Genomic DNA, 20,939 nt, shown 5'->3' with positions numbered 1-20,939 from the left:
TGTATATTCCACGTTCAGGCAAAATTTGGGGAAGAAATGATCGTTCTATGGAAATATATTGAAGAAAATATGCTGCTGGATTGCATTGACGCCTACGTAAATGACGAACACACATATTGCTCATTCATAACAAATTATACTTTCGTAACTTGCTTCCTTTTGCCATAGTACGGCAGAATGGTAAATGATATAGCCAGCCACAGTACACAGTGTATTGTGATCGTGCATTTGCACATGCTGCCCCCAAACTATGGAATAGCCTGCCGTTTGATATAAGAAGCTCTCCATCCTTGGCTCTCTTCAAATCAAAATTAAAAACATATCTCTTAGTTAAGAAAACATGCTGTGTAGACATAAGTAAAAAGAGCTCTGAACAGCGCAGCTAAATATATCCATATAAAAGCTGCGCTATACAAATTTAATGATTATCATTATTATCTAGTCTCACTACTACAGACTACACAACATCACGAATTGCAAAAACAAGGGGTCTGTGCCTGCAGTCTACTCATTAGGTAACTTATAGATATGGTTCAGTCTGAATATAAGTTGGTGTGAATTCAAGCAAATGAAGGGTAAACAATTTGAGAAATATACATGTATAATAATAATATACAGTTCCTGTATAGCGCATATCACATTATGAATAATGTCTCTATGCGCTCCCAAAGGACTTGGATATTATTACCCCTGCTGTAGCTTGGCAGCCGTAATTACTAAGATTACAGAGCACACGCATTTCAAGGAATAAATTCCTGCCAGGTACCCATTCACCTCACCTGGGTTGAGTGCAGCACAATGTGGATGAATTTCTTGCTGAAGGAAATTACGCCATGGCTGGGATTCAAACCCACGACCCTCGGTTTCAAAGTCAGACGACTAATCCACTGGGTCACAACGCTCCACATTTGTATTTGTGAAGGTTTTATGAAAATCCATCAGAAAAAGAGAGAAAGTAGGCTAATTCTCGAGGTTTTCATTTGTGATGCGACTAATCAAATAAAGACATGCATAGTATTGTTAGTAATACTAAAACATGGTAAACATACCATAATATCAAATCCCTGTGTATTAGGACCATGTTGCTCCAACTTCATGCTCTTTAATGACAACAATCTTATTTCAGACTGAACATTCACTCTCGCAGCACAGGAAGAATAAAGCAAAACTAATACAATGCCACAAAGTATAGATAAAAAAATGTTACATTTAGGATAAAAGTGAAACATTTATTCATAACAACCACGTGAGTTTATATAAAAATAACAAAGATGCATTTATATTTGGTTCAGGAAACATTAATGAAGTCAATGATATAGCGATTCCCCCCTTTATTTTCTGATCATTACATCGATAAAATGTACAGGGGGGGGGGTGACAATGTGCCAAGAAAATAAAAAATGAGGACATACAGACTTATTATTATCATCATTATTTTATTCATTTTTTTTTTTTGGGGGGGGGGGACTTTTTGAAAGCTATGTTTTCTTCTCTGGAAGTATTAAAGTTAATGCCAAAATTTCATGAACTTGATTAAAATGTTGATCTGTCCTTCAAGAAACTTATTAGAAAGATCATAGTCACCACCCATTTTCAAATATCTTCAGAAGACATTGAAGATGACTTTAAATTTCAATAAAAAAAGGCAAGAAGAGACATGACGACTAATGTTCCTCGGGTCTCTTCAATGTGGGAAAAATCAAAGCTATTTTCTCTCCAACCTGCTCAAAGAGGAAAAAAAAAAGAGAAAGTGGTTATGATTTAGCAATGTTGAGGGTGGATTGCAACTTGGTCAAACATGAATAGGCCTAGTTCTCTCATTGCCTAAACCAATTTAGTCTAATGTTAAGTAACATTTGTCTTTTTTTTTCTTGAGACAATTTGGGATTTGACCAAGTGGTAATTCACCCAAAATGCAGTACAAAACATTATTTCATTTTTGAATAACTTTTAACAAAATGTGTGCTCGTCTTTGCAAGGGGCCGAAGAGCCCTTTGAAAAAAAAAAGAAATGTATTTGAGCTTATGGATCAGTAAGTGATCTACAAGGTCAAAATGAGAATTTTACAAACTATGAATCCTTCACTTCTGAGATAAAATGCTCAGTTTGACATTGAAAAGCTTATGTTTTATATACAGATAGTAAAGACAGAGAGAGAGAGAGAGAGGGGGCGAAGTGGAGAGGGGGACAGATACACATACAAATTAATTGAGAAAGTGGAGCTAGCATGACAAAAGTATCAGCAAATGCAATATTTACATCTTGTTTTCTTGACACTTTGTCTTCTAAAATCATCAACAAATGACCTTACAAATGTAGGTTATTGGTTACACATGTTCTACCAATTATGTTTCGTTAAAAAGAGGTTACACTGAGCAGATTTCATCGAAGTAAATGTAAGTGCCAAAATTTCATACATCTAGCAAAATTTTGAATGACACATATTCATACTCAACAACAAAAACATCACAAATTTCTTATACAAAACAATGTTAACATCCTAAAGTTCAAGCCTATTCTTCTGCAAACTTGCAATATTTTGGTTCATGTGTAAAAATAGTAACGCCCAAAGCAGATAGAAATGGTAAATATACAAAGGTCGATCTAAAATCCAGTCTGCTTCAAACTGGTTTGCTCTCACATAATTAACATGGGTGTCACTTAAAACTACCTCAGACTAGATGCAATGCCAGACTTTATATTACACAACAAAGACATTGCTGATTTCAAGTGCGCATTCAACACTTAGATTAATATCTTACACGAAAACAACTGTCAATAAAGACTAATACATGGCGAATGTCGAGATATGATGTTTAAAGATCACCGCCAAGGGCATGTCAATATCTTGTGGAATCTTGTAAAGTAGGGTAGAAGGTTTATACTGAAATCATAACAATCGCTTGCTGATGAAGCACTTTTACAGCCATGAATCAAAGAGTAATCCAAAAGAGCTGACTTGGTGTTTTCAAGCTACATCTCAAAGTTCAATTGCTTGTGTATACAAAGATTGTGGACTGATTGTCAAAAGGGTGATCGAGGGGCAGAGTATTCTGTGACAAGGAGGTCTATAGTCAATAGGAGAATGGTTTTACTTCTACATCATCAAATATTGAGAACTAAATACTATTGGACACAAAGACACGTACAAATAACTTGCCTCGGTCTGCAGGTCGGAGGTGAGGACTTTGGTATGTCTTGGTGGTGGATGGGGAGTGTATCTCTGACCAATGCTGCAAATAATCGCTACGAAGGTCCTTGCTGAACTGTCTCGAAGGCTGAAGGTGTCCTTGACGCGATGTCCTTCATGATGGACGATACTCTGATCCACTTGCTTGCGATGCTACGATGACATAGATGCTTGCGAAGCTGCAGCGACGATGAAAGTGACACTGATGATGTCCATGAACACTCAAAGCTCCACCTTGCGAAGACTCTTGACCCATGAAGGTTCTCTTGCGAAGAACTCTGCAGTATCTCTCCCGGATCATCAACTACGACAAGCGAAACCCTCACGCTCCCCAATTTGATCTGCCAAACAAGTGGCTTGGCGAAACTCGAAATTGTTAGACCAAGAGGTCGTATGTACCGTACTATACCCCCTACTCCCTATCAAACGTCAGACCAGAACTGTCACTATTCTCTAACCACAAGTTTATGGTCCCGACCATAATCTTACTAGTTTAATTTTTACGGCCATGACCACTGGCATTTATACAGCGGGTTATTATGTAAAAAAGCGATTACTTGGCCACAGCTGGATGGCAGAAAACACCTAAAACACCTAGAAAATGAAAAACAAAATGGAGAAGGGTGGCAAATAATGGGAGAAGAAAGAAAATTGCGAGTTAACAGAAGTATTCAAATAAAACAGTGTAATACATGTACCTGTATATCTCGAACATAAATTATATTGAACATGAATTACATGTAGTGACCTATTTCATTCAAAGAATGCATGAACAAATTTAAATCACAAAGAAAATATCAACCATTTATAGACAACACATATTCAGGTACAATAAATGTTTGATATTAAAGGCAAAATTCTTTAAACAGCCTAAAACATAGACGTGAAAAGAATGAGAAGGGTTCACTATCAAATCAGGTCATATCTGATTAAGATTTTTTTTTTTTAAACAATGTGGGATACAGATGAATCAACAGAAAATCTTCCAAAAATCCAGAAATGGTTGATATTCTCCACAATATAAAAGTACAAAAATATAATCACAAACTCTGATTTCACAATAAGATCTTAGAAGGTAGACATATATACTGTGCTTATACGCTGCCCCGGCTCGTGGTGCAGATCAGCAAGCCCGTGCTGCCTCGGCTCGCGTGGCAAAAACATCGATCAGTGGACAAAATTTATTTCATGAAACATGTGCTAATTGCAGGGGCAGATTTGACTTTATGTTCACACAGAGAAAATTGCAGTGTCTGCACCAGCTCGCGGAGCAAAATTGCAATGTCTGCAACATGTCATGTCTGCATAGCCAAGTGCAAGTTAATTGCGTTTACACGTATACAAAAGTCGAGTCTTCACCGCAAGCTAGTGCAGCATGTAAACACAGTAATAGTGTATCTTGATTGCAACTAATTTTCAGCACAATATCATACCAAAATAAACATATCACACTGAAATAAACAATTCAATAAATTTACATATACATCCCAGACAATCATATGCAAAAAGCTTTTGTACAATAAAAATTCTTGATTTGATCAAAATTATGTGATTTTTTTCTTTTTTAAATTTTCCTAATAATGAACAATTTAAGTAAATCTACACTTTGCTACCAAAGTTAACGATTTTCAAATCAAATTTGACTATTCAATTTTTGTTTGGTTTAACCCTAAAAAGACCAAATGTGTGATACTCAGTTATTTGGTTGCACAGTTACATAAAATTTTGTAATTGCATGAAGGTCCGAATAATGCTCAATAGCAAAATTCATTTGAACGTACATGTACATGTAATGCTCACAAATCCAATTTTGTGTTTCAATGGTACCAACTCGCTTAATTGCTGACAAATTTTAGTACCCCCCCAACAAAAATACAATTGTAATACAGGAATTGAAATTCCCAAATGATAATGGAATAGAAATTGAAATGAATAAAAAGAAAATAAATTTGAAATCACATTTTAGCAAAGTAAGTTTGCTGAAGACACTAGAATTACTCCCAACTTTTTAGGCATCAATATATACATGTATCCCAGTCTTGTTAGGGTCAATAAAAGTTAAACCGTTTAAAACGGAACCCACAATCATTTAATTCATTTTGTTCATACCTCTTTAATACAAATCAATAACATATTGAGATAACAAAAATAACATTTGTTCATTTGCAATACTCTGAAGAAATTATAGAGACATAATTCAGTCAAATAATTTCTTCCAGAAAATTTAAATCATGATATTTCAAACATAGATCAAATTAAATATCATACTGGTAAATAAATCAAATACATTGTCAAACATGTGAAGAAAAATATCAATCATCAAATATTCAAATTTTACAACTATGGACTAAGGAACAAAGTATATAAAAAAAGAAATATATGCCTGGAACCTGTAGTGAGAAAACAGAAATCACATGTTATGAGTAACTTGAAAAATATGAAATATACTCCTTTCAACCACATAATATGTCATTTGTTATTCTACTCAAAGGATGCAGTTTTTGTCTTTGTCTTTGCCCGAGTATGATGTTACGTGAATCATAAGCAAGACCACCTGTACACTAGGGTGTCATGTTACTTGACGAGGATTCGGTACAATTGTTTAAAACAAAAATCTGCCAACTGACGTTGTCTTTAAAAGGAAAACAAAGTAACGCAAAACCAGAATGAAGAGGCAGTGGGTGTCGTATTCATTTCTATACTTAAGCCAGAATTTTACTCGGTATTTGTTTCAATAAAATGCTATCCATCTTTGGCATTCAATTGCATTTTTTGTCGAAGTATTTTGCTTAAATCTAAAAGGCAGCCGCCTATCAGACTTCAGTCTGGCTTGCATGCTGTTTACAAACATGATAGGCGCAGCCATACATTCTGTACACAGATGGATTCATACATTGCGTTTTATTTGACTCAAACTTTATGACGTCACAATGGTTATTAGTATTTTGCCTAAATTTGATAAAATGAATTACTTTAATGTGATCCGAATACGAGTTTAAAGGTCAAGTCCACCTCAGAAAAATGTTGATTTGAATCAATAGAGAAAAATCAGACAAGCACAATGCTGAAAATTTCATCAAAATTGGATGTAAAATAAGAAAGTTATGACATTTCAAAGTTTCGCTTATTTTCAACAAAATAGTTATATGAACGAGCCAGTTACATCCAAATGAGAGAGTCGATGATGTCACTCACTCACTATTTCTTTTGTTTTTATTGTTTGAATTATACAATATTTCAATTTTTACGAATTTGACGATTAGGACCTCCTTGCCTGAAGCACAAATGTTAAAATAATGGAATTCCACGTGTTCAGGGAGGAATGAAACTTCATTTCACATGACAATGACGAGAAAATAACAATTTATCATATTTCATATAATAAAATAAAAAAGACATAGTGAGTGATGTCATCAACTCTCATTTGGATGTAACTGGCTTGTTCATATAAATATTTTGTTGAAAATAAGCGAAATTTTAAAATGCCATAACTTTCTTATTTTACATCCGATTTTGATGAAATTTTCAGTGTTATGCTTGTTGAATTTTGCTCTTTTTATTCAAATCAAGTTTTTGTTGGGGTGGACTTGTCCTTTAAGCATTTTGCTTGGCCAAGTAAAATGTTAAGTAAAATACATAAAAATCAATACTTAGAATTGAATACCGACCCAGATGTATTGCAGATGCTTTGCACAAAGCATCACAATATTAAAGGCAAAGACAAATAAAGCAGCCACCTCCTAGATTACAGTCAATACAGGTAAATCCTTATAAAGTCATATCATTGATTGCAATATCTGTAGATCTTTTCCTATCAGACCAGGTAGAGATAGTTGTTCACTCTTATTTATCAATATATTATTTTTATCATAAAGAGAGGAACGCAGATTGATAACGAAAATTCCCCTCTAAAAAGATATACCCCTGTTGCAAGAATAGTTTAAGAATAGTTTAAGATGTAAGAATAGGTTAAAATGTTTAAGATCACGAGCAAATAAAAAAATGCACACTTTTAATTTCCCAGACATTTTGTTTGATTGAAAAATCTTTCTGGCGCAGGCCCCTGAACTCACATGTCACTTTGCTTCAGTGCACAAGACATTTTATTTAGGTCTAAAGTAATTTAACCCTACATGTAACTAGGCCGGGCTTTTTGGGCTGTTCTGTGGCAGGGGGGGGGGGTTTGAATCACCCACCCCTTAGATATTGGCCGCCGATCGTGCAAGCACCGCAAAAATTTGCACGCTGGTAGTGTGTGATGCAATCTCCAAGGCTGTATGGTAAAATTATCCAAAATAATGAGATTTTATTTTATATGAATTAATTATGCTAATTTATGCATAAATCATACTTTTTGCTCAAATTCACATAATAAAGCACTTAGAATGCTAATTTTTGGTAAAAATATTCTTTGTAGCATTCTTAACAATCGCAAGTTCGGTTTGGAAGTCTATTTCTTATGTATTTCATTGTTTTATGTATTTCTCTGTTTTTCAACCTTTTGTTTTTCTTTGTTTTTTCACCAGATTTATTGCACAACCTTTTCGAAGCATAATTATGCTAAAATCAATTGATTTCAGCTGTTTAAAGTAAAAATAATCATATCTTTATGAATAAGATGAGGAAACTCAATTTGCATTGACTTTGTACACAAAATCAAGTTTTGGAACAATTTTTGGTCTGACATGCACTCACAAAATGTTACGTAATTTTGGAACCGCATACCCGGGCGTCATAAATTTGGTCTCAAAAGATGTGCGAGAGTAGAGCAGTCAAAAATAATTTTCGCGGTGGAATGATCGCAGGAAATGTTGAGGGGGGGGTTGATTCACCCCCCTCGGCCATTTTGGGTTAAAAACAAAGAATAAATGTACACATGTATTGTCATACATTATTTCTATATGAATTTCACATTAACAGAATCACATTCAGTTACTGATGTGTGTAAAACAATATCATGATGAATTAGTGATTGCAACATGTAAAATATTGTGTGTGGTTTTTTTCGGGGGCGGGGGGTTAATATGTAACAAAAGATCATGATGTTTATGAACATGTATGACAATATAACTAATTAATTTTAATTTGTCTAGAAAATGATCAATAAAATAGATTCTGTTGAAGCCTCTTGTAACAAGCCCAAATACTAATGAAACAGAAACTTACTTTTACATACACAAAATATTTGCATAATCAATGAGTTATTGCAGAACTAGACCATTTCTAAATTTCTGATTGTGTACCAATACAGGAATTTCTTTTTTATATAAAATTTGGCAAAAGGATAAATTTATGTCAAACTTTGGTCATAGCTTATAAAAGGCAAGTCCATCATAAAATAAATAACAAATTGAGAATTTCTAACCAAGAGAAAAAAAAACCCAAACAACTTTTTTGGAAAGAGAATAGGTACCCCAAGGAACTTTCACTGACCCATTATTGTTCTATGTACACCCTGTATATGAAATATTTTAAAGAAACTATCAATATTGGATGCACAAGTGAAGAAGTTCCTGCTTTTAACCATGTTACATAAACACATTTTGACTTAATTTTCCAGAAATTAAACAAGCAACCCTCTGTGTGATAAGAGTACTATGAGTCTAGGAACTCTTTCATAACAAAACTAGCAATAGTCAAACCATGAAACGGAACAGTTTATAAACAATTCAGACAATATTTACTTCTTTCACAAAAAAAGAGCTATGAATAAAAACATTTTTGCAGAATGTGAGAAAAAGCTACTTACTAGGAAATTTAGAAATTCAATTCTTGCTGAAACACTTATATTACAACTGTATTATTTCCTCTATGAACCTTGCGTGCTCTAAAAACAAATAAGTATGTGTTTTCGGTGTATTCAGAATACATTTTTTTGTATAATGTATAATGTCGTGTAGACATTACAAAAGTTTTAATATTCTATTGACTACACAATGAACAAACTGAAGCAGGGTAGAATTAACATGAGATTTTAAATACATGTACAAAAATTCTCTTCCTAGATTATATTAGAGTAAACCACATGTAATCAAACTAATAACTTTGGTATGAAAGATTTAGCATTATTGATACATACTACACATTTTTTTTCTAACTGGAAGTGTCTGTACATGTATATATATTTTTTTTTACTTATAGATATTATTTTTCATTTATATTCTAATAAGGCACACGTCGCAGAAAGATACAGCCTAAAACCTTATCAAAACATGGAGGATTTATGATTTCAGAATGTCAGAAGGAACAATACTGAAGCATGGAATGAAATAAAAGTAATATGAGTTACATTATTTATATAACTAACAAGTGTTTGGAAGACCTATCATTTCATTTATTCCACCGTCATGTTTAAAGGTATTATGAAAAAGAAATCTTGAATAATAACATTACTACGAGATGGCCCTAATTTTACTTGACAATGGAATTAAAATTTTCACAAAGAATTAATGGAACATGAGATATGTATTTAGCAAAACTTAGATAGGCTTCAAAAGTAATATATAAAATTTTTTTCATTTTTAAGAAATTATTGTTTTCTAATTAATATAGAAACAAAAAACGTGTATAGTCAATCATTATATCATACAGAAACAAGGTGATTTTAAAATGAGAAAAAATGCTCTGTTTTTTCCTCTTTCAAAAGCTGACCTTATTTTATCTTTTATTTATGATACTTCCATTCGAAGACACAAAACTAACAGATAAAAAAAAGAGCTGAAATGCAAATATGTAATTTGTTAATGAGGGTATTCCCCCCAAAGAAGAATGATCTGTCAGTTTATAAATATTTACCTCTTACTATTATCAAATTATTTAGTGACACACACGCTCAATAATGAACTGATTGTGATTTAAATCAATAAAGGCAAAAACAAGAAAAAAATAAAACAAGAACTTACATGTACAATAAAATAATAATAAATAATGTTCAACAATACTGTGAACTGAACTTAAGTCAATGTTCTTTTTTGTTAATATCAAATGAACAAAGAAGGGCAAAACAGAACACAAGAATGCTACACAGCAGAGATAACAGTGTAAACAGAGAAGAAAACAAAAGTGAAGGAAAATTGAAGGGAAAATGAATTTATGCACAGATGAACAATATATAAACAGAAATGCACTAGTGATTTTTAAAATCTTGAATACTTCTGAAAACATGAAAAGGATGATTTGTTTTTGCAAAAATTCTGTATAAACCACATTTAGATTGATGTTCAACATGTCAAATTAATTACAATGAATCGTTAATACCCTAGCTTAAACACTCTGAGTTTAATAAATAATGTCATCAGGGATAAATTTATCAATAGGGATGTCTAGTCAAATAATACAGTAATATTACAGTGCATAATAGTTTCATAACAGTTATATCAAAGCTTACAAAATCTTTGCACAATCTGAATGTTGAAAGAATACTGTTCAATTTCTTTTATTTGATTAGAACTTCTAATGAATTTTCATCAAACCATTCAAAATCCTGCATTTATTGGGGTGATAATAAAAATAAAATTAAGATCTTCTAGTCAATCCGATAATTTATTACAATTAATTATCAAGTCCTCATGACCAAAACGCCAAAATAAACAAAAAGTAAAAAAGGAATTGAATTAAGGTATTCTTCAATGACCGGGCGCACATCAAGTAACATGGTAAATAGAATGTATAATTTTGTTCTGTTCATGTTGTGTATACTTGGAAAATGACAATAGACTAGTACATTAAAGAGTCAAGTGAATTTAATAGTCAATCACGTTACCAGTTTAATTACACCCATATAGGTCCACTATCTGATAAAGTTGCACTTTTCATTAGCTTTTTTTGTTCTGATGAAAAAATCATATATTATTATTATTGCTGAATATTTTCAAACTGCCTAGCCTCACAAGCACTGAAAACTAAAATTCTCTTAAACAGGTAATTAAAATAGAATATCTCTTTTATGGTTTACAACTCAAATTTCAATGCAGTTGCGGTTTGTGGAAAGGGGGTGGAGGTACACTTCAATGCACCCTTTGTGAGACAACCCTATTTCCATGTTATATCGTTGTTATAGAATTTTCATGAAAACCCAGCCGGAGCCCCCTTCCGTTGTCTGGAAAGGGTGCATTAATTTGACTCCCCTCCCTCAACCCACCCTTTTGAGAACACCCCCCCCCCCCCGCCTGCTCCACTCCCACTCCGCCCTAATAGATTCTCCCTCCCTTTTCTCACTTTCTTTTTGTTATCAATTTACCATTATTTTTTGTCGACATTTCTTAATTGCAAGTAGTACAAAACCAAACTTATATAAAGAACAAGGGAGCATTTCATGAGTTTCATCAGTGCTCTTTTTGCTAGCGACCAATCAGACGCAGCGTTTCCAGTAGTTTTATAACACCTACCAGTTGAAATCAACGACAATTTTTTTCATGAAATGCTCCCCAGATTAAAGGTATAAAATTGAAAAAAAAAAACCAGAAATCACCGCTCTGAGTCAAAGTGCTCTTTCATTAAAAGCAATACCTCGAATACACATTAATGCAATCCCTGAACCTTTCTGACATTAAAAATAAAATAAATACAATGAACAAAATTACGAAGAATTGCTATTTGAATATCATGAGCCGGTTCATTGGTTTTTTAAATTTTAAAATTTCAAAAACGAAATATAGAGTAAATATTTTATGATACATTTGCTATTATTTTATTTTACATTTCAACTCGATTTTCAGGTTATCGTGAAAAGATGTACACTTTAAAAGCTTAACAAGGATTTTTTAAATAGATTTCCTAATATCTGATGAACACACAATATGCAATTTAGGTAAGACAATCATTTTCAAGTAAGATTGAAAGAAAAACAATCTATCATACGCTGAAAGGGAAACCCTGGATAAAGAAAAAAAATATGTATCAAAATACATTGTCACCACTAATCTTCATTTGATCACACAACCTTTTGAAAAATAACAAATATTTCATCAGCTACTTGTAATAGATATTTCACAAAATGCCTATGAAATTTGAAGGGCAAAAGAAGTAAATGTAATTAATAGAATTTACTGGCCCACCTTAATGAAAGGAGATGAGAGCACTTGGTATACGAGCCAAGTTCTAACATATTATATGACAAATAATCACAAAAATTTGGTCTAAGTTAGTGACTCTCAAATATCTAATCATCAATTACAATACATCATTTCTAATTATATACCTACTTTAGAATCAAGTAATTATTAGTTTACATGATTGATTTTGTTTTAGTATTTTAATGTTGACTTGAACAAAAAAAATCAAAATCATTTTAAGTGGATGCAATTTATACATTTAGGACGCATATGATTTACAATTTGAGGGGAAAATTGTCAATAAAATGTAACATAGACCTACACTCTCGGAAAACATGACATGTTTTTATGATTCAGAAGAGCATCACCTGAAAGCTCACAAAAGACACCCCGTTAAGAAGAAATACTCTTTGGAACTACGCAAACTAAAAGAAATTGGGTAGGTGATTATCATACAATGTACCGATACTGAAATTTGTCTCTGATGCATAATTACAATTTCTAAAACATTTGATGAAAAATAACTATCCAATCACAGCACAGTAGGATCAATTCGTCTCCTTGGATTATTTAAGGACATAGCAATTAGCATAATTAAATTTACACTAGTGGTCTTTGTGATTGATCACTTTTGTCATAACAATGTTCAAATACTAATCGCCATGCCCTCGACTACTGTCCTTGTAAAACAATATTGAGTTTTGAATTCACCTTTAAATGCACCCCAACACAATGAATGCCTATTTTGGAGCAATGACAATGACAATCATGATAATATACACAAAGGGAATCTCAAAGTAACGAGGCAAACAAAAAGTTACTTGTCTATCTCAGATTTCAATAGAATTAGAACTTTTATGGCATATGTACAAAAATACAGTCACTCAAATGTCTACATCATCTGGAGAAATTTTTCTTAAAAAGCACAAAAACATGTATATTCCCTTTCAATTAAAGTTGGGCTAAATAATATCCCAACAAATACCGAATCTGCGGTTCTTAAAGTATTCAAATATAAAATTTCAAAACATGAGCTCTTGTAATACATAACAAATTGAGGGGAATATTAACCATCTTGAAGCAAGTCTCCAACATGTCTACTACTATTGTTTGCCAGATATATCTTTAAGTTATATTGTCTCAGAAATAGATGAAACTATACGTCGGCACACATTTGTGCATGTTAGACGAGGCATACTTCATCAACTTTATCAATGAATGAATATATCATTCTTCAAACATGCATTTTGAAACTGAACTTTTTTTTCTTTGATCATTCTCTACAACACTTAATACAATTAGGTACAAACTTTGGAATTTCCAGCAGTAGGAATCAAAAATGTTTCAAAGTTACACAAATAGGAAAAATAAGAAAATGGATAGAGATTATAAGAAAAGAGAAGAGAATTTTCCAGAGGAAATCTACTGTGATTCATTATATATCAAATGAAACCTTAATTCAGAAAAAAAATAAGATCATTCTTTAATAAATGAATTAGTATCAACTATTAAACACCATTAATTAAAATCGAGAAAGAATGTTTAATCAATAAATTACCAAATTCAATTTAATATATCCCCTGCCGTGAAAGCAAATATCATAAGAATAATTTCACTTACCGAGATTACTTACCCAACCTACAAAAGACTTGGGAGCTCCCATCACAGTCAAACATGCTTTGCTGGGATCATTCCTCGATTGGAGTCGTCATCTAGCTAGAAAACTTGAGAAAAACTTGCAAAGAAACAGCAAACACCTCCATTTTCTAAAAAATTTAATAAGATTATACTACATCAGAAGGGTACTTACCAATTTGCGCATCTGAAAATGAAATGCTTTGAGTTAGACATGGAAAAAACAATGATCACGATTACTGATATCCAGAATGGCTGGCATCGGCAAAGGTTCACTTCTTCCTGTTGAGTCGTTTCCATGACAATAGGTTATTATGATCCAGTGACGGTTAATAACACACCAATTGTACAGGTTTTGTACCAATTATTGTTATTTTCATTAAACTGATTTTGTCAGTGTGGGCATTTTGCAAGTCAGGCGAGGTATAATGGTAGGTTTGAGATGGCATGGTTATAAGTCTCGGAGATGAGGTTAGCTTTCCAGTGGTTCAGACATATTGAAAGATAGATGTGGAGATTTTATCCAATATCTTTATGATTGGATAGATTTTCTCGTGTCTTTCAGCAGCATTTCGCTGCCATCTCCTCTTCTTTTGACTACTGTTCCAAAAAACTTTCTGAAAATCCTGACCAACTCGTAAATCATCGAATAATTGAGAGAAATATTCAGACTCGACAGTCAGAAGCAAACCAGTGCCAACCATCTTAAGACACCACTAAGAAAAATGTTTACTTACAAATTCAACGACTCTTCTCGGAGCAGCGCTTAACGTCTTCTGTACTCCCTGTCACGGTCGCGATCTCGGTCACGATGACGATCCCCACGCTCTCTGTCACTGTACTCCCTCTCCCGGCTACGCTCTCGGTATTCCCTGTCCCGACTGCGAGATCTTTCGCGCTTGTGTCTTGAGCTACGGGATTCACGTGACCTGTGGCGGCTCTCGGGGTCACGCTCTCTTGAACTCCTGTCCTTGCGTGACCGGGAACTGAAAGTATAACATCGAAAAAACAGTGTAAAATATTGAAAATTACAATTATAAACCATTCAAGTGTGTTAAACAATAGCCACAAACAATCAACCACTCCTACAAAATGAAAAATACACTATTCATGGAGGATTTTTAAAATCAAAACCCTGGTTCTTTTTTCCCTCAAAAATGTTGACTGCCCTTAGTACAAATCTCCACTTATTCTGGAAAATTAGATTAAATTTGGGTTCACATTTATAATACTCTCTTTTTTATACACATAAAGCACTTTTTTTTACACAAAATGTGTTTCGTTTTTGTTACAGATAGGTGGCAGATATGAACAAAATCAATAATTCCTTTTCTTGCTCTTACCTTGATCCTGACGAGCCACCATAGGACTTGGTCTCGATTCCGTGAAGACAATCCTGTAGAGAGCTGATGAGAAGCTTACATCGGTCATCATTGGCGACCTTTGACCTCTTGATTAGCGAGATGGCAGTCTCTAAGGTGTCTATAGCACTGGTGAACGAACCTAGGAAATCAACAACAAAAAAAAGGAGATAACAAAGAAGAGGAATTACCCACATTACCAAAACTTCCAAGTATGTGCCAGGAATCCATCAAGCTATGAAGGTGCTAAGCGTCTTTTGAAGCCGCTTTCTTGCATTCCCCATTGCTTTGTCTATGACAAAGTATGTGGATTAGTGATGAAAAGACACTTGCAAGATGCTGGGGGAAATAATGATAATGATAATAATAATTGGCATTTGTATAGCGCTTTATCAATCTACGACTGCTCAAAGTGCTTCACAATTATTATTACCTGCTCACTGGATTCATAGCATTTCAAGCAGCCTGTTAGGCGCACACTTGCTAAACCAACCACAATGGCAAGGCTCTTGACTTTTAAGATATTCAAGAGTGCATGTTTTTTAATTGAATTAAAAATGAAAACAGTATGCTGATCAAGGAATGGTAACTTTTTTTGTAATGCACACTACAAAGCATCAAAATAAGCCATTATACAAAATAGAAGTATTATGTCATAGTTGAGAACTACGGCCTTTTTGCGGTAAACACGACGTATGTAGTCCTGAAATGGACCATTTGTTATATCTCTTAGTTGTTTGATAGCTCTTAGTAGGAGTGGGCTATACATGGGTCAAAAATACTTTTTTTGTAATTTCAATATGGGAACAGTTTTTTTTTATTCCTTGTAATGTATCTCAACATGAAATGACAATATTTTTTCTCTCGGGTCCGAGAAAAAAGTGTGCCGGGCCAAAATCCAAAATGGCCGCCAAAACCCCGAAAAATCACTATTTTGGCAACAACTTCTTTATTTGGTGGTCTTTTTCTTTGGTTTTGGTGTCTATTCATATGTGTTTGGGGGTAGGCAATTTGTTTTTCCTATAATTAGTACTTTTAAACCATTATTTGTAGAGTTAAAAGGTAATTATACCTAAATTTCCCAATTTTTATAGCCTTTTTTCAGCCAAAAAGCAGGTTTTATCGTCCTGGGATTCTTGGATTTTAGATGGTACGAGGTCAACAATAGGAAGCACCTTCATAGAGCTATGTCGCTTTTATTCCTCTACTGAGTTTTACGGATATTTGGGGCTATACAGTATACAATGTACTGTACATACTGCACTGCATAAATGCATTGGCCACCATGACAAGGCCTGTATAAACTACAGTGTTATACATGTACATTTGTAGAAATGAGCTCTTAGGTTTGGAATAAGATGCCTCAGAAATCGAAGATATGTTTTGTCTCAGAAACTGAGGACATGTTTTGTCAAATATTCTAATTCAAGGGGCGGAGAAAGGTAATTAACCCCACATCATGGCATTTACACTGTAGCTATTCTGGGCCCCGTTGCATAAAAATTTACCATTATGTTAACTTAATGGTAACTTGCATGGAATCCTTGGTTCTGATCTGATTGGCTGTTGATCAATATTACCATGATAGTTACCTGACCCCATAAACATAGGCCAGTTAGACACCACAACCAGGTAAAAAAAAGCCTCCAAATGAAGAAGATATGGCTAGATATGTGATGTACATATATGATATATATGTGATATTTTTATGTGCAATTAACGTTGCTGGTTTCATCATGTATATCAGCTGACAAGCAATCAAATTCACAATTTAATTTTAAACCTTAGGAGCTTATTTCTAATGTATGACACTATAGTTTATATACAGGCCTTGTCATATGTCATGGTGGTCAATGCATGGATATATAATGCAGTGTAGTATGTACAGTAACAGTACATTGTATACTGTATAGCCCCTACAGATAATAAACATTTTTTCATTTAATAAGATATATTTCACAAATATCCGTAAAACCCATAGAAGAGGAATAAAAGCGATATAGCTCTATGAATGTGCTTTCTATTGTTGAACTCGAACCATCTAAAATCCAAGAACACCAGGACGATAAAACCTGCTTTTTGGCTGAAAAAAGGCTATAAAAATTGGAAAATTTAGGTATAATTACCTTTTAACTCTACAAATAATGGTTTAAAAGTACTAATTATAGGAAAAACAAATTGCCTACCCCCAAACACATATGAATAGACACCAAAACCAGAGAAAAAGACCACCAAATAAAGAAGTTGTGGCCAAAACTGTGATTTTGGGGGGTTTTGGCGGCCATTTTGGATTTTGGCCCGGCACACTTTTTTCTTGGACCCGAGACAAAAAATATTGTCATTTCATGTTGAGATAAGGTAAATGGAACACAAAAAAACTGTTCCCACATTAAAACCAAAAATCACCCATTTATAGCCCACTCCTACTCTTAATGAAATGTTATCAACGTTTTGACCAGCGTGCCCTGGTTGTCATCAGGAATGATGATTCACTCGAATACTTGGGTATATAGGCAGGTTGGAAGTGAAGAAGTAATAGTGACTATCAGTGATGTTAATCAGGTCCAAGTCAAGAATCGTTCTTCCGATGGCCACTGAACAACCTCGCATGGCCAGGTTGCAGTTCACCATTAGCTAATCAGATGGAATGATTTAAGTGCCTTTAACTATTATTATTAATTGTTATAACAAAGTTTTATAAAATGGGCCTCATGAGGACCTTGGGGTTTGGGTTTAGAGTCATGGCTTGAACTTGATGAACATCACCAGAGCTGCCAACCTGAACAAGAACATTTCAGTATTTTCAAAGCCGAAAATCAGTATTTTGGCGAGGAAATCAGTATTTTCAAAGAAATACCATAGGACAACACATAAAAATGAACCTTGAGAAATCAGTATTTTGCATGAAACCATCAGTATTCTTCTCATTTTTAAGTACTAAATACAAAAAAATCAGTACTACTTGGCAGCTCTGCATCACTGATACTATATGAAGTTGGTCACTACTCAAGCAGATATACAGGGCTGCCCGTTAGCTTCACTCACTGGGGCCTGAAAAGAAGAGAGCACGCAAAAAGCCTGAAATGGAAAGTTGTCAGGGCCAGAAATCAAGACTGGGAGTCTGAGATTAGGTATAACTTACCCGAGGATGCATCGTTGACTGCCCTGGCGATGGCGCTAGACGACACGTTACGATTCCTGTTCATGATCTCTTCAAACTCTGCCTCGCTCAACTGAGGAGCCGGAGATGGTTGCCTAGACAATACAAAATAAATTTGAAAATCAATTAGAACCAAGAGCAAAGTCAATTAAAAGCTGGGTATCTTATCTACCTCTTAACCAAACTATCTAGGCCGGGGGGGGGGGGCCTCCGAGGCCCCCCCCTCAACGAATCGTACAATATTTTCTCTGTGCAAAATTTTTTGACCGCGCCGCTCACTGACTCTTTACTTTCAAGTCTTGCGCAACTTTTGAGACCAATTTTGCGTCACCCGGGTACGTGGTTCCGAAATTACGCAACATTATGTAAGTGCATGTCAGACCAAAAATTGCTCAAAAACGTGATTTCGTGTACAAAGTCAATGCAAATTGTGTTTTCAACCAAAATTCATAAATGCATGATTATTTTTAGTTTTGCTGGTCTAAATGTATTTATTTTATGCTTTTTATGATCACAGAAGAGTCCCCAACAAATTTCATTGAAAAAACAATGAAAAACAAAAGGTCAAAAAAACAAAGAAATACATAAGAAATTGCAAAAAACAATATAATACATAAGACAAGTGGAATGCCTCTGGCCGTCTCACCTGCATCACGCGGTTCAATATAGCAGCAGTGCTGACTTTGAATACTACTCTAACTCGCACAAGATGTTCAGTGATACATGGTTACTCTTATGTCCACTTTTTATGAACTAGACCAATAAACTTACAGAGATATGATGGTTATTCAACAAAAAACCCCAACATGGCCAAAGTTCATTGACCTTACATGACCTTTGACCTTGATCATGTGACCTGAAACTCGAACAGGATGTTCAGTGATACTTGATTACTCATATGTCCAAGTTTAATGAACTAGACCAATAAAGTTTCAAAGTTATGATGGTAATTCAACAGATACCCCGATTCGGCCAAAGTTCATTGACCCTAAATGACCTTTGACCTTAATCATTAGGCCTGAAACTTGCACAAAATATTCAGTGATGCTTGATTACTATTATGTCCAAGTTTCATGAATCAGATCCATAAACTTTCAAAGTTATGATGGGAATTCAACAGATATCCCCAATTCGGCCAAAGTTCATTGACCCTAAATGACCTTTGACCTTGGTCATGTGACGTGAAACTCATGCAGGATGTTCAGTGATACTTGATTGACCTTATGTCCAAGTTTCATGAACTAGGTCCATATATTTTCTAAGTTATGATGACATTTCAAAAACTTAACCTCAGGTTAAGATTTCAATGTTGATTCCTCCAACATGGTCTAAGTTCATTGACCCTAAATGACCTTTGACCTTGGTCATGTGACATGAAACTTTAATAGGATGTTCAGTAATACTTGATTAACCTTATGGCCAAGTTTCATGAACTAGGTCCATATACTTTCTAAGTTATGATGTCATTTCAAAAACTTAACCTCAGGTTAAGATTTGATGTTGACGCCGCCGCCGCCGTCGCCGTCGGAAAAAGCGGCGCCTATAGTCTCACTCAGCTTCGCAGGCGAGACAAAAATGATTTGATATCGCAATCTTTTTCATGTAAACTTGCTATGAACACCACAAAGAGTTTCTATACCAAAAATTAGTACATTTGGAGCTTTATTTAGGGAGTAAGAGGAAAAAGAATGATTTCGCATACTAATTACGCATAAATTAGCATAATCACTTAATAGCAATTCGCATGAAAAATCTTATTATACAATCTTGTAGATTATGTCCCAGGCAACCCGCGTGCCGATTTTCGACGCGATCGCGCGGTCGACGGCCGAGATCTTAAGGGGGGGCCTGGGAGGCCCCCCCCGGCCATATGAACTCCCAAAATACCCCGGCCTAGATAGGGTTAAACAAACCAAACTAAATCTGGACGATTAGCCAGCGTATGTCATGAATTTTTGGCAAGCCATTTTTAACCCTATCTAGGCCGGGGTATTTTGGGAGTTCCTATGGCCGGGGGGGGGGCCTCCCAGGCCCCCCCTAAGATCTCGGCCGTCGACCGCGCGATCGCGCCGAAAATTGGCACGCGGGTTGTCTGGGACATAATCTACAAGATTGTATAGTAATTTATTTCATGCGAATCGCTATTAAATGATTATGCTAATTTATGCATAATTAGTATGCGAAATCATACTTTTTCCTCTAACTCCCTAAATAAAGCTCCAAATGTACTAATTTTTGGTATAGAAACTCTTTGTGGTGTCCTTAGCAAGAATACATGAAAAAAATTGTGATATCAAATCATTTTCTTATGTATTATATTGTTTTTTGCAATTTCTTATGTATTTCTTTGTTTTTTTGACCTTTTGTTTTTCATTGTTTTTTCAGTGAAATTTGTTGGGGACTCTTCTGTGATCATAAAAATCATAACATGAATAAATTTAGACTAGCGAAACTAAAAATAATCATACATTTATGAAGTTTGGTTGAAAACACAATTTGCATTGACTTTGTACATGAAATCACGTTTTTGAGCAATTTTC

General features: G+C 34.4%; 1 protein-coding gene across 2 annotated transcripts in view; it reads right to left on the bottom strand.

Moving 5' to 3' along the window:
• Positions 1-1,459: 1,459 nt before the first annotated feature.
• LOC121421507 (cleavage and polyadenylation specificity factor subunit 6-like) overlaps positions 1,460-20,939 on the bottom strand; it is a 49,796-nt gene continuing 30,316 nt past the window's right edge. For both annotated transcript variants that reach the window (XM_041616238.1, XM_041616239.1), the window contains 4 exons: positions 18,382-18,494; positions 15,222-15,381; positions 14,616-14,864; positions 1,460-3,784 (listed from right to left, as the gene is read on the bottom strand). In XM_041616238.1, coding sequence (XP_041472172.1) covers positions 14,645-14,864; positions 15,222-15,381; positions 18,382-18,494 — 493 coding nt within the window. In that variant the 3' untranslated portion in view covers positions 1,460-3,784; positions 14,616-14,644. The remainder of the gene's footprint in view (positions 3,785-14,615; positions 14,865-15,221; positions 15,382-18,381; positions 18,495-20,939) is intronic.

The sequence above is a fragment of the Lytechinus variegatus genome, chromosome 9 (assembly GCF_018143015.1).
Source record: "Lytechinus variegatus isolate NC3 chromosome 9, Lvar_3.0, whole genome shotgun sequence".
In the NCBI taxonomy this organism is placed as follows: Eukaryota; Metazoa; Echinodermata; class Echinoidea; order Temnopleuroida; family Toxopneustidae; genus Lytechinus; species Lytechinus variegatus.
This window is presented reverse-complemented; position numbering and strand designations above follow the sequence as displayed.